At 38.1% G+C, this 15,356-nt stretch overlaps 1 protein-coding gene across 1 annotated transcript in view; it reads right to left on the bottom strand.

Moving 5' to 3' along the window:
* IFT80 (intraflagellar transport 80) overlaps window positions 1-15,356 on the bottom strand; it is a 124,691-nt gene that overhangs the window by 88,837 nt on the left and 20,498 nt on the right. Inside the window, exons 3-5 of the mRNA XM_008581208.1 lie at window positions 14,816-15,037; window positions 6,735-6,845; window positions 5,178-5,246 (exon numbers count right to left, since the gene is read on the bottom strand). Coding sequence (XP_008579430.1) covers window positions 5,178-5,246; window positions 6,735-6,845; window positions 14,816-15,037 — 402 coding nt within the window. The remainder of the gene's footprint in view (window positions 1-5,177; window positions 5,247-6,734; window positions 6,846-14,815; window positions 15,038-15,356) is intronic.

The following is a 15,356-nucleotide window of genomic DNA, read 5'->3' as shown; positions in this document are numbered from 1 at the left end:
TAGGAAGATTATAATCAAAAAGACAGACAATAACAAGCACTGGCTAAGATGTGGAGAAACTGGAAGCTTCATGCATTGCTGGTGGGTATGTAAAATGGTACAACCACTTTGGAAAACAGTTTGAGGAAGATTTTTATGTACTGATATGAAACCATCTCCAAGATAGTCATGATTCAAGTGTAGAAAAGGAAAGAGCTTACTGTAGTAGTTTCAACCACTTGTTTATAAAAAAGAAAAACATATAAATATATATTTGCTACAGAAAATGGTAACACTAGTTGCCTCTGGGAATGTGAGCTGGGTGGCTGGAAGACAGGGGTAATATGAGAGACAGGGGTTGTATTTAAAACGTAAAAAAAATTTATAAAATAACTTTATACCCTTTTTCATACTTTAAGTCCTAAACCATGTGAACCTATTATCTATTAAAAATTAAAACTTAGGGCCAGCCTGGTGGCGCACTGGAGAGTGCGCCACTTGGGAGCGCGGCAGCACTCCCGCCGAGGGTTTGGATCTCATGTGGAGACCGGTTCCAGCTCACTGGCTGAGCGCGGTGTGGGCGCAACACTGAGGGTTGCGATCCCGTTACCAGTCAGTAAAAAAGACAAAAAAAAAAAAGGAAAAAAAAAAATTAAAACTTAAAAATAAAATAAAAAGATTTAAACACCCCTGCAAGGTATACACTAATAATCAAATGTTATGATCACTGTTATTGAAAGCAAGCATTGCAAATTCAGATCCCTTCAGAAATTTATGTTGTGTTCTGTCATGTAACATAAATGAGCAAAGTGGGTAGAGTGTAAGAAAAATAAGCAGAGAAGCTTAAAATATAACTAAAAATGAAGCAACTATGACTGAATTCCAACTGACTGTATTTATGCCAGAAAGCAGGCCCAGTATTGCCAGATCTTCCAATTTTCAAAAGAAACAGGAAACCCAAATGTGTACATGAAATGTCATGATTTTTAATGTTGGTCCTGCACCATGCTAGTAGACCGTCTTCAGCCACAGGCCACCTGTCTGTGACCTCCAATTTTATAGAAAGTCCTTAACTTATGAACATGGGTTTCCAACCTGCCTTTGCAAGTTGGAGAACTCTGGATGCATTTTCCCCATAAGAGTAAAATAAGTACCAGTTTGGTTTCCAGACCCATTATACAGATAAGCTATAGTACTGAACAAACAGCACTATTATAACCTAGCCTCTATGATTAACAATATTTATATTAACCAACTTATTTCTAGTTTCCACTTTAGACTTTGGATAGTCTGAAATGGTGGGTCCAAGGGTAGTAAATGAAAGGAGATGAATGGTAAGAATTTTAGGAAACAGAAGGAGCATTAGTGGGGCACTGGTGAAGGATCTTGGGAAAGAATTCAAATCTTCTATGATGAATAGTGAAATAAGCTTGCAGAATTTCTCTGAAGATCTATATCACTGGTAGGCAACAAAACCCATAGAAGAAAGGAAAAAAGGATATGTCTCAGCAGCAGCAATGGCTGAAAAGAACTATAGCCCCAGCACCACTACTGGAATTTCCTATAGTCTTTCCAAGGTGCCGGTGATCCCCGGAAGATTCTGTCAATTTTGCCTAAGTCATCATCAAAAGGGAGAATGTCAAATAAGTAGCCTTAAAAGAAAAATATAAAGCCAAAAGTAAATTCCCTTGCCCACTAGATTAAAGTAAGATTTCTTTTCCTTTTTTTTAAAATTTAATTTAATTTTATTTTATTTACTGAATAAAAATTGATTATACTTATTTCTGGGGTTGAACATTGAGATATGTTGATTAAATCAATATTACTAGCATATATATTGTTACAAATCGTAATTATTCTTCATGCCCCTTGTCTAACCTCTCCCCTTCCCCCATTTCCTCCCCCCCCCCTAATTGCCCTAGATTTCTTCTCTCCTTCTGAAAGAATAATGGTTACTCTGTTAACTTGTTGCCTAGATGATCTGTCCAATGCTGAGAGATGTGATCAGGTCCCCCAATATTATCAAAGAGCAGATGCTTCTTCTGTCACTCTGAAATGGGTTTTGTGGAAAGAGACATCCTCTTCTTTTCTTTGTCTCTGCTGGTGACTCTTCTTGTGTCAATGCACTCCAGTAATTGGCGGACCACCTGCGTGGTGGTTGTGGCGTCTAGCTACTTTTGCAGCAGCCATGGTTATTGTGGTGGCTGTGGTGGGCCACCCATGTGGGGGTGCTGTTTTTGGCACGCTCCTTGGCACTGGCGGTATGCCTGGTTGTGGGGTGTGTTTGGTCCCCTTCTCTGTGCCTCCGGTCCCTGGGCAGGCCCCAAGGCACTGGCACCATGTGCCTGGTTGTGGGAGAGGGGTCCAGTCCCCTTCTCCATGTCCCAGGTCCCTGGGCAGGCCCTGAGGCACTGGTGCAGTGTGCCTGGTTGTGGGAGGAGAGTCTGGTCCCCTTCTCCATGCCTCAGGTACCCAGGTGGGCCCCAAGGTGCTGGCGTTTTGTGCCTGCTGTGGGAGGAGGGTCCAGTCCCCTTCTGCAAGCCTCTGGGCCGGGCAGGCACTGAGGTGCTGGCATGGTGTCCGTGGTTGTAGGAGAGAGGTCCAGTCCCCTTCTCCTTGCCTCGGGTCTCTGGGTTGGCCCCGAGGTACTGGTGTGGTATGCCTTGTTGTGGGAGGAGGGTTTGGTTCCTGGCTTCATGCCTCGGGTCACTGGTGCAGTTTGCCTGGAAGTGGGAGTGGGGTCTGGTCACCAGATCCAAGCTTCCAGTTCCCAGGCAGGCCCCAAGGTGCTGGTGGTGTGCCTGGGCCAGAACTAAGTTTTTTGTCCTTTGCTTCTAACACGGGACAACTTCCTGTGGGAACCAGTAATTGAGCTGTGTGGTTGTTTAAATTGCTACTTTGCTGCTGTTTCCCTAGGGAAGGCTTTTTGTGCAGCTCAGGGTTTAATGGTTGACCTTAGAGGTACTTCCGGCTCTCTGGAGACCTGGTGGATCTGTGTTCTGTAGAATCTCTGATCAGGGCCTGAGTTTTTTCATCAAACTGCACCCCATGCAATTCTGCATTCCTGACCAGTCTCCTCTGAGCGGTCCTGTGCTGACTGGGGGGGCAGATCAGCTGTCCTTGCTGTGTCCCAGTGTTCCCCTGGTGGGCCTGTCTCCCCCACCGCCTGTGCTGCAAACACTTCCCATGGGATGGGCCCTGCGCCAGTCCCTTGCGATGACTCACCGGTCTCTGAGTGGCTCCCTTTTTTCAGTTGTTCTGGCTCCTTGCTCCTGTGTGGGTCCACGTGCACCCTATTAGCGGTCTTGCTGTCCTGGGAGCCGCCAAGGCCCTCTTCTCTCTTGCTGCCTCCAAGTAACTCCATCTGAAGGGCACAGCTGCAGCTTCTGCCGGCTCCTGCTCCATGCTCTTATCAGCTCAAGCCTTAAAGAAGCCACAGCCCGAAATGCTCAGTCAGAGCAGCTTTTTCTTTCTCTCGTGATAGTTTCTCCCACCTTCGTAGGTCTCTCCTCCTCTTCCCCTGAGCTCCAGCGGCCACGGCTTGGCTGATGTTACATTTTTATAGTTGTAAATTTGGTTGATTTGTGGGAGAGAGTGATGCTGCGGACCGTCTATTCCACCATCTTGACTGGATTTCAGATTTATTTTCTAAAGGTACTTTTTATTACTAAAGTAACAATAAATTGACTTTTCTTTAACTGAAATTCACCCATGACTGCTTCTATAAACTCTAAATTTTCTATTCATGGGTAAATATTCTACCTGGAAATTATCTGTAGCAAAGATTTAACCTCAGAAGAGGTTAAATACTACCTAGTATTTCTGGTTACATTTGCTAACATTTGGTTAATGTATAGCTAAAGTAATTAAGTTATTTTACATTACCCTAAGAGTAAACATGATTTTTTAAATGAAATTTGGAAATTTCTGGAAGTCAGTTATTGAAGAGGCTTCGTAGTATGATGTTATCATATAATTTTGAAGAAGAGTCTGCAATTTATTTGGCAACCTGTCTCTGAAGATCAGCTGATACGTGGTCAGGTCAACATTAAAATTGCTTTATTGTTCCTAGGTAAAACCTAATTAGGAAAATTAATCTGCTTCACAGAAAAAAATCATATGTAACCTAAATCCCAACAGGAATGACCACTGGATTGACTTTATGGCCACTCCATTCCATTAACACAGAAAATTTAAATGCTCCTCTAAATAGTATGATTTACCAAGTTTCAGATTATCAGTGTGTCTGTTCACACACAGTGTATGTGTACACAGAAATCAACATAATTTTGAAATGGTGTAAATACTATGAAGTTATTGGGACTTTTTAAGTAAGAAGTTACTCTTTTTTTTTTTTTTGTCTTTTGTCTTTTTCCGTGTCCGGCAACGGATCGCAACCCTCAGTGTTGCCCCCGTACCGGACCGGGGACCGGCAACGGGATTGCAACCCTTGGTGTTGCTCCCGCGCCTCGCTCAGCCAGTGAGCGGGAACCGGTCTGTATGTGGGATCCGAACCCTCGGGCGGGAGCGCCGCCGCGCTTCCCAAGTGGCGCACTATCCAGTGCACCACCGGGCCGGCCCAAGAAGTTACTCTTAATGTCTTCTCTTACTATGATTTACTTAATTAGACACCTAATCCTATTCTATATAGGATATGCTTCAGAATTATTTAAAGAGATTTATTTTAGATTTGGCCTATAACTGCCTTTATCTAGATTCACTAACATAAAGAAAAAACCCTTCTGATTTCTTATATTTCTTGGCTTGATTATTGTGGTCCATCAAGCATTATGGAGTAAGAAGAAAAAGTGTAAACAGAAAGAAGATATATCAGATTTTTTTTTTTTTCCTTTTTTTTGTCTTTTTTCGTGTCCGGCAACGGACCGCAACCCTCAGTGTCGCGCCCGCACCGGACTGGGACCGGCAACGGGATCGCAACCCTCGGTGCTGCGCCTGCCCCTCGCTCAGCCAGTGAGCGGGAACCGGTCTGTTACGTGGGATCCGAACCCTCGGCGGGAGCGCCGCCACGCCCCCAAGCGGCGCACTGTAGCAGTGCGCCACCAGGCCGGCCCGATATATCAGATTTTGAACTTGACCAAAGTCAGTGTCAGCCACTATTATTAGATTGTTACTAAAGGAAAATTTTAAGGCATTTTTGTATTCTTCAATTTTCAAAAATTACCAATTATAAAACATACCTTGCTGAGCTAAAGTTGATCTAAGCATCCCAGTCTTTGACCAAATTTTTACTTGTCCATCTTCTCCAACTGCAAAGAGAAAAAACAATTGATATTTTTATCTATATAAAATAAATTTAAACATTACATCTGCATATAAAATCAACAGTATGTGTGTGCATATTTAAAATTCAGATACAAGTGACTCTAATTAAATGAAGAGTACTTCATAACTGTAAAATTTAATAGAAACTACTTTGAAACAATTTTATCAAAGTAGTCTAACTTCCATGACTAAAATATTAATTTTTTCCTTCAATGTTACATTTATGAGTATTGTTATGCAAATTATACTTCCACTGTCACTGTAATCTCCACTTTAGAACTCTAGGAAAAGTGTTTTCAGTGTGGTAAAAAGAGTTGCAGCCAAATTCCAGTGAGTCAAGGACTGAATGAAGTGACGTATAGACTGCTTTTTTGAATAGTTCGGCTGAGGAAGGAAGAAAGAAAGAGGTAGTTGTAGCTATAGAGAGTTGTTTGTTACGGGAGGAATTTTTATTTCTTCTCAATTTTTAGGATGAGTGACATCTGAACACATTTATATGCTGAAAAAGAAACCACTGGAAAAGAAGAAGTTAAAGATACAGGCACAGAAGAGACAATTTACTGAGAAAGGTCCTAGAAAAAGCCCAGAGTATAGGTGTGGTAGTTCTAAAACAAGTCGACAAATTCTTTGTTATTCCTCCCTTCCAGAGGTGCAATTTAATTCCCTCTCCTTCAGTGTGAGCTCTACTCAGTGATGTGTTTTCTAATGAACAGAATATAATTAAAATGATGGAGTATGATTTCAGAGAGTGGTTCACAGAAGATATTACGACTTCTATCTTGCAAAAAAAAACTCAAGTAACCCTATGGTGATGTCCATGCAGCAAAGAATTAGGTCTCCTGTTAAAGCCAGAGAGGAACAAAGGCCTCTTGCCAATATCCATCTGAGTAAGCCACCCTGGAAGGGGATCCCCCAGCTACAGTCAAGGCTTCATATGACTATAGACCTAGCCGACAACTTCACTGGAACCTCATGAGAGACCCTTAAGCCAGAAACAAACAACCACCTAAATTGCTCCTTGACCTGCAGAAACTGTCAAATACTATATGTTTATTATTTTAAGTCACTAACTTTTGGAGTAATTTGTTATGAAGCCAAGGATAATTAATACAATAGGCAAAAATGAGAACCCTTAGAATATGGCAGGGAATAAGAGAGAGAGAGAATGGGGATACATGTCAGTTAAATGAGAATATTTTGAACTTTAGAATTTTAAAGAATTACAACTTTTATTTACCCCGTACTTGTCCACTCAAAAGCCTTCTTTGACAGAACAGTCTCTAAAAGTTACATGAGGAAACTAACAATATGACATTCTGAATTATATCATTTATGCATCAGTCTAGAACAATACCATGCCAATTATTTGCTATTAGACATTGAAAGACACTATTGCTAAATAAAAATATTGTTTCTTTGGAAATTTTTCTTTAAAATGTTCATTTAAAATGTCACTTTTGTGAACAACTTACCTGTAACTAATGCTGTTCCTTCATAATTCCATCTTCCTGCAAGTACTGCTCCACAGTGAGCTTCTACACTTTTTTCCACCCTTCCTAACTTGGAAATCAGATGAAATTTGCCTAAAAGAAATCACATTTGAGGAATCTATTTTATTCAGTTAATTTATTCAATCAATAAACATCTGTTGAGTACCTACGACTAGAATAGTTAGCACAGTACTAGGCACTGGAGGCCTAAGGGCAAATAATATAATTATTCTTAATCTCAAAGAACACAGAAATCTATTGGGAAACAGGCACAAAAACAAAATTATAAAACCTTGAAACAAGTGGTATAATAGATATATGTACATAGTGCTGTGAGAGTTCAGAGGGACAATAAAACTCTGCTGGGATATGGCCAAATGGGGCCAAGAGAAAAGTCAAGAAAGCCTTCTATTTCAACAGAATTTTTCATTCTTGACTGTTTTTACAGGCTATAGAAAAGCTGGAAGAAAGTATAAAGGAAAGGAACCAAAATAGGTAAATGAATAATCCCAGGTTTTGAAATACTTGCCTTATATGATTTTACACTGTTCTGAGCACCAAGTAGACAAAAAGCAGACCACTTCATTGCTGTCCTCAAAATGTTTACACATTTATAGGCAAAATAAAAGACTTATAACTTTAAAGAACATAAGCAAATTATATAAGAGATGTCAAGGGTACAAATCAACTGTGCAAAGAATGAGTGACATAGGAAGATGAGTAAAGATTAGTACTATAGATTGAATGCCTCCCCAACATCATTGGAGTTTAATCCCCACTGTAAATGTTGAGGGTGGAAAATCCTATTATGGTAATTGAAAGGTGAGGCCTTAGGGCCGACCCGTGGCTCACTCAGAGAGTGCAGTGTTGATAACACCAAGGCCATGGGTTCGGATCCTATATAGGGATGGCCAATTAGCTCACTGGCTGAGCGTGGTGCTGACAACACCAAACCAAGGGTTAAGATCCCCTTACCGGTAATCTTTACAGAGGAAAAAAAAAAAAAAAGAAAGGTGAGGCCTTAGGGCCGCCCCGTGGCTCCCTCAGAGAGTGCAGTGTTGATAACACCAAGGCCATGGGTTCGGATCCTATATAGGGATGGCCAATTAGCTCACTGGCTGAGCGTGGTGCTGACAACACCAAACCAAGGGTTAAGATCCCCTTACCGGTAATCTTTACAGAGGAAAAAAAAAAAAAAAAGAAAGGTGAGGCCTTGAAGAGGGGATTAGATTGTAGGACCAAGCCATAGTGAATGGATTAATAATGGTGGTCAGGGGCCTCGTTCTGAGGGCTTTAAAAAGAGTCTTTCTCTCTGCCCTGCCATTTTGCAATGTGATACTCTGCCCTCACTGTTGCCACCACTAAGCCTTCACCAAATGTGTTCCTTTGACTTTGGACTTCCCAGCCTCCAAAACTATAAGCAATAAATTTCATTTTCTTTATAAATTACCCAGTTCCAAGACTTTTGTTATAAGCAACAGAAACAGACTAATACAATCAGATACAATCAGTATGGCTTTTTAATGATCATTAAATCTAGTAATACCCATATATAGCTAGAAATAAGATAATAAAGTACAGTGAAGCTAGAAACTTTTCCCCAAATCTACATCTACATCTATATCTATATTTATTTTTTGTGGCTGCCTAATCAAATTTTGACTCAGAGGATATATTTTGTTTAAATTCACTTTTAACTTGGGGTTTTTTAAAATTCTGACCTAATATTAATAATTCAGTAAAAATGCATTAAAGTCAGATGGTTAAGATAGCTTTAAAGCATTTAACATCTAGCACCCTGGCCACCTACCCATTCTCAGACAAAGTCATTCCCTCTTTTCTACATACAGCATACTTTATTTGTAGCTCTGTTGCAGCATTTTTTTATTGGGCTGTGATTCCTTTCAAGACAGGGACCGTGTCTTAGTGATATTTTTATTTGTAATATGCTTTTACATAATCAACACTTGTTAAATTTAAACAAGTCGGTAACTAAACAATGGCCTACTTTGACGTTCTTTTCTTTTTCACTCATTTTGATGGCTTTCTTCACCCATCATTCATTTTCTACACCTTCAACAATAATCTACTCTTTTCTCTAAGCTAACCAACAACAAGCACCATCTACTTTTCACCATATCTTCCTTTTAGTTTTATATACTGCTGGGTCATTTTTCTAATGTAAGAAGATTACTTTGAATTTAACTGTGCTATTTCTTTATGAGACTAACCTAAAATGAATTATAATTACAAAGATAATACAAGGATGAAAACAGTCTCAAAATAGGAAACTGTAAAGATGACATATAGTGAGTGGAAAGCTAATCCTGTGGTCATTATTTACTTTATCCAAGTCTGTTTCATTAAATGTTAGCATACTTCCTAGCACATAATATATACAAAATAAACAATTGTTGCACATAATGAATGAATTCATTATCAAAGATTAACTAAATAACCCTCGACCAGAAACGTAAAGTCCAGAAAATGTCTTTCAACCTATTCCACTTCTTTAGAAATTTTATATATTTAGATCACTGATATTTCTTACTCTAAAATACCTAATGATTTCCTGACAAGTGCTGAAATTACTATTTATTCCCATAACCTCACAGAAGACATATCCTGACACAACTGAGATCATCTTTTTTTTTTTTTTTTTTAATAAAAGATGACTGGTAAGAGGATCTTAACCCTTGACTTGGTGTTGTCAGCACCACGCTCTCCCAAGTGAGTTAACCAGCCATCCGTATATAGGGATCCAAACCCCTGGTCTTGGTGTTATCAGCACCACTCTCCCAAGTGAGCCACGGGCCAGCCCTAAACTGAGATCATCTTTTTGCATAGATTTTGCACTCGATAAATCTCAGGTCTTTGTATTTTGTCTCATTGTTACAAATTGCTTAAATAGCATATCCACGGTAAGACATACATCAAACATTTAAAAATGCAAAATTATCCATTTATCTATTTTGGTTCTTCTCTACGACTTCCCCAGCTGTCCTATGACCTTTTAAAAATGCAAGACCAAAACTAGAGATCAATTAATTTAATTTCTTGTTAGTGGTTGGGGTTGAAATGAGAATGTAACCAGAAGATTCATTATTAATTTATTAAACAAACAATGGATGATTCAAATTAAAAAATGAATATTTAAACCCTGAGGAGTAAGATCAATCTCTTGTTATTAAATAAAACTAAAATGAATCCAAACTAAAAAGAGTAAAAAGTTGGGCCGGGCCGGTGGTGCACTACTACAGTGCGCTGCTTGGGAGCGCGGCGGCGCTCCCGCCGAGGGTTCGGATCCCACATACAGACCGGTTCCCGCTCACTGGCTGAGCACGGTGCGGGTGCAGCACTGAGGGTTGCGATCCCGTTGCCGGTCCCGGTCCGGTACGGGCGCGACACTGAGGGTTGCGATCCATTGCCAGACACGAAAAAAGACAAAAAGGAAATAAATAAATAAATAAATAAATAAATAAAAAGAGTAAAAAGTTATAAATGAGAAAAAGAGGAAGTAGATTAAAAATATGCGAAACACATTTTCAAAAATTAAAAATCCCTTAAAAAATGTCCATGGGAATATGAGAAGGCTTGGAACAGGGTGTTAGGGAAAAGGGCACACGAACACTTTTAGAAACTTCTTAGTAGTAGAAGAGTTTTGGCAGATGGCTACAAAAAGCCACAAAGAGATTATAATGGCTAACTTCTGATACCAAAAAGAATGAACACACAAATTCTTTTTAAAGTGGGATTTCAAAATGAACATATTAGCTAATAACAGAGTATGGGAATTATTTTAAGATATCTAATACAATGTAAAAAAAAATTAACTTTCACTACATATAATTTAAGGAGTGTTTAATGGCTTTACAAAAGATTTTATACCAGAATTCTTTTACATAGCAGCTCCCCTAATACATTTTAAAGAATTCAATTATTTATTAAATGTAAATCTTTAACATGTTGTTAAACATCTCCTCTACAAAGTGGGATGCAGCTGCATGAAATATTCAAAAAGATGAAATAAAGTTGAAGAGAAAATTACTGGCAAGACAAAATACTTGGCAAAAGTCTGCTCTATGTACTTCAGTCTGCTCCTAGTCTCAGAGATTTTTTTTTTAAATGTTATCACAAACACAGAAGGTCAGACAAAGGGAACACTGGAAGAGTGATGAACAAATTCAAAAACTGTACCTCCTTTTCTGCCAGCATTGTGGGAGAAAAACTAAGAGGAGAAAGTTAGAGGGAAATAGAAAAAAAACCTCTTGAGCAATGAACTAAATCTTGAAGGAATTTTTTTAAAAGTTTTGGGTTAGGGCCGGCCCGGTGGCACACTGCTACAGTGCACCGCTTAAGAGCGCGGTGGCGCTCCCACCGAGGGTTTGGATCCCACATACAGACCAGTTCCCGCTCACTGGCTGAGCGAGGTGTGGACGCAACACCGAGGGTTGCGATCCCATTGCTGGTCCCGGTCTGGTGCGGGACAATCCTCATATACTGCTGAGTTTAAAAAGAAAAATGCAAAGAAAATATATGGTATGCCACTTTCTGTGTAATAGAAAAGGTGAAATGAAAAAATATATGTCTATCTGTTGATTTTTGCCAAAAGAAACACTGGAAGGACAAACCAGAACCAAAGAGATTACCTCCAGGGTGTAAAGAGAAACAGGGCATATGCGATTGGATGGGTGAGGTTAACAATATTGCTCTGAGTATTTTTTTTTATATAGTTTTGACTTTGTGAAAGCACACGTGTTAATGTTTTACATATTTAAAAAACAAACAAATCAATAAGGATGGGGGAAGGGAAGATCTTAAATGGAAAACAAATAGAAATAAATACACCTAACTGTATTTCAAATGAATAACATAGCCACAATTAAGCAGTGGAGTAACGCAAGTACCTTTTGAACACAACTTTGACTTTATATCCTCAGTTTAAACATTTTTTTAAAAAAGTAAATAATATTAAACTCTAATCAGGTTAATTTTTGCAGTAGTATGGGTTACAATGCTGAAACTACTGTGTATTGTAGACTTGAGCAAATGAGAAAATATATTGAGAATAATGGGGACCAGATTTCCTCACTATTTGCAAGTATAGAAAAAGAAAAGACTAGAATTGACCCTGTGGTACTGAATTAGAATTGGGGGTATTAGAATGAACTCATGGTTGTTAACGTAGGTAGATAGGAAGAAAGACATAGAGAAATAGCTATAGAGATGCATTTTAAAATATACATTTGTATTAACACTTCATAGCTCCTTATGCTGAAAAGGGCTTGAGTAAACACACCCCATTGGAATGAGCACAGCTAACACTCTCCAAAAAAAGGGACAGATCTTCCTGGAAAATGGCTGATTTGGCGGTTAGGACCGCAAAGTACAAGATAAGCCTAGAACATCTTGTGCCAACGATGAAGTACTCAAAAAATGATGAGGACACCTGCCTTGGGCTGAATGTCCCCCCAAAACTTAATCCCCACTGTAAGTGTGGAGGGTGGGAAATCCTATTATAGTAATCAAAAGGTGGGGCCTTGAAGAGGTGATTAGATTGTAGGACCATGCCATAATGAATGGATTAAAAATGGTGGTCTTGGGTGTGGTTTGGAGGGCTTTAATAGGAGAGTGAATGAGAAGGTTAGTGTTTCTCTCTGCTCTCTCTGCTCCACCATTTGGAATGTGATACCCTGATGTCACTGAAGTCACAACCAAAGAAAGCCTTCACCAGATATGTTCCCTGGACTTTGGACTTCCTAGCCTCTGAAACTCTAAGCAATAAATTTTGTTTTCTTATAAAGCATCCAGTTCCAGGTATTTTGTTACAACAGAAACAGACTAATACAATACCTATAAAAAAAAAAAATCACTGGAGTCAGCTTGATAGGGCTCCCACTGGTCAAATCTGAGACAATTTTTATATCAAAACCCAAAAATGATTGTAATAGAATATTCATAAAATACAATAAGAATCTAGGAGTCTGATCTGACATAAAAAAACAAATAAATGGGCATGTGACAGGAAGGTCTTCTTTAGAGTAGAATACCAACTAGTCAATATGGAAGGAATTATGGAGTTAGAAAAATCACAATTTGGCAACCATCTTAGTAATAAATGATTCAGCCAAGAATCACCAATAGTGCTAAGAGAGTGGGAGGAAGTTTGAGGAGGAAAGGAATATTTTTATACAATCTCAAATATTCTTTCACAAATTATCAAAAGGGAAAAATGGAAAATTTACAGTGGATTAACTTAAAGAACACAAATTTACCAACTAAGTAAAGTTAACATCACCAATAAAGGGTCAAATCAACAACATGAATCTCCTAATTTAATACCCTGAGTATTCCTCCTAAAAATGTGTAAATTAAATCTCATCATAAGGAAACATCAGAAACACAAATTGAGGGACATTCTATAAAATAACAGGCCTGTCTTCTATTACACTGTGAAGATCATAAAAGAAAGACTGAGGAATTGTTCCACATTAAAGGAAGCTAAAGAGACATGACAAAAGCAATGTATTATCCTACACCAGAAAAAACAAATTTCTATAAAACACATTATTAGGACAATTGTTCAAGTTTGAATATGAACTGTAGGTTAAATAATAGTATTTCATCTATGTTAGATTTCCTGATTTTGATCAGTGTATTGTGATATAACAAAATCCTTATTCTTAGTAAATGTATTAAAGTATTTATGGTTAAAGGGCATGTCTGCAAATTACTCTCGAATCTTTCAAAAAAAAAAAAAAAAGATATGTGTATAAGTGTGTGGAGAGACAGAAAGGAGAGCTAATGGTAAAATAAATGGGCCAAAATGTGAAACTAGTGAATTTAGATAAAGGATGTATAGGAATTACTTGTACAATTCTTACAACTTTTCTGTAGATGTGAAATTATACCAAAATAAAAAGTATTTTTTAAAAAAGTAAACCCTTCAGTTTATCATCTAAAGTAAACTAAGTTCTCATTTAATCAAGTTTCAGAAAAATTAAGTTTAAAAAAAAAACTTTCACAAGTCTCTCTGTAAATGAAGTGCAATCTGATGTCATTGTTATAACATCCCTTCCCTCTTCTGATTACAAAAGCACTCCTCTCTTTCTCCTCCCTCTTCCATGTAGGTGGCCTGAGGCTTGACAGACTCAGTCAATCCCATTCTTTTGACTACGTGATTTACTCAGTGATGGGCACAGGACACAAGCTCATTTAGGACCCTCTCTGCAACTCGCCTGCAAGAGGTATTGAGGAAGAAGCACTCTTTCCGCTGCTATTTTGTATCTAGTATGATGAACCCAGGTCTACTGGCCACCATCATACTTACCATGTGGGGAGAGCCTATCCAGGAGATGGCAAGAACAAGGGCCTGATGCCAGCTATGCTTGAAGATCTACCCCTAAAACCTAAGTGAGCCAAAAAACTCCACTGAACCTAAGTTAGCCAAGTAAGTTTCTGTTACTTTCAATGACTCTACCCCTAATTGACATGATAGTTAAAGAATAATACAGACAAAAACATTTCAAGTATTTATAAGAAAACAAAAATAAAAATATTCCCTTAAAAATATAGAAAAATTGTGCTTTCTATTCACCAGTATTAAAGCTATGGTTAAATTATATAAATCTTGAACTGTGTCACTGGAAATTAACATGTTGGAAAATAAAGGATACATTTAATAGATAGCTTACTAAGTAACTATTTTTTTATTATGATAATGTTATTAAGTTAAATTTGAAGAAATTAGAAACCAAAACTCTGATGACAGCTTAACTCAATTCATAGGAGCACAGAAAAAGTAAAGCCAAAGACTCAGATTCAGTCCCAGTACATGCCAGTTTAATTTGCCTTCTTCCATGATAATAGTTTTATAGCCCATACACAAACCAACTGACTATACAAAAAAAACCCAAAATATTTATTTTATTGGATGAAGGTATAAATGGATGAAGGTATGGAGATCCACAAATATTAATTTTGTAAAATAACTCAAAGCATAAATCATACTAATATATCTTTTAAATACAAAGATGAGCATGTAACATTTATTAAAAACTTACCATCAGAACTTGTGAGGACAAAGCTTTCTGCTTGCGTCTGTTTCTTTATGCCTAAACTTTTTGGAAACCAGTGAAGATCTATAGGGTAAATATCATCAGGAAGCTTTACTATCTGAATTGTTTCACTCGTTAACAAGTTCCACTTCACTATTTGGTGATCATCACTACATGAATACAGTTCTTCAGCAGTAGTCCAGCCCACACAGCTGACTAATTCTTGATGTGTCACCATGTTAAGAAGAGAAAACATACAAAACTCTTAAATCTTAATAAATAAAATAATTCACAGATGCAGATTATAAGAAAGTAAAATAGGGACAAATGTTTTCAAGCTTCTAAATGTATTTTTCATTTTATGACTTTGACATTGTTTCCATAGAAAGGAAAATAAGCATCTATCAAAAAAATTGTAAGAATAGAAAGCAAGAGAGAAATCCAGATTCCAAAAGGGGGGGGGGGGAATATCTGGGAAAAAATTTTAAACTTGTGTTACAAAACATTCCATAAACAAGGCCAAAAGGTATACAAAGGAAACTTAATA

This window comes from Galeopterus variegatus, unplaced genomic scaffold (assembly GCF_000696425.1).
Source record: "Galeopterus variegatus unplaced genomic scaffold, G_variegatus-3.0.2 Scaffold2294, whole genome shotgun sequence".
In the NCBI taxonomy this organism is placed as follows: domain Eukaryota; kingdom Metazoa; phylum Chordata; class Mammalia; order Dermoptera; family Cynocephalidae; genus Galeopterus; species Galeopterus variegatus.
Note: the sequence above shows the minus strand (reverse complement) of the source record. Positions and strands in the feature narration are given on the sequence as shown.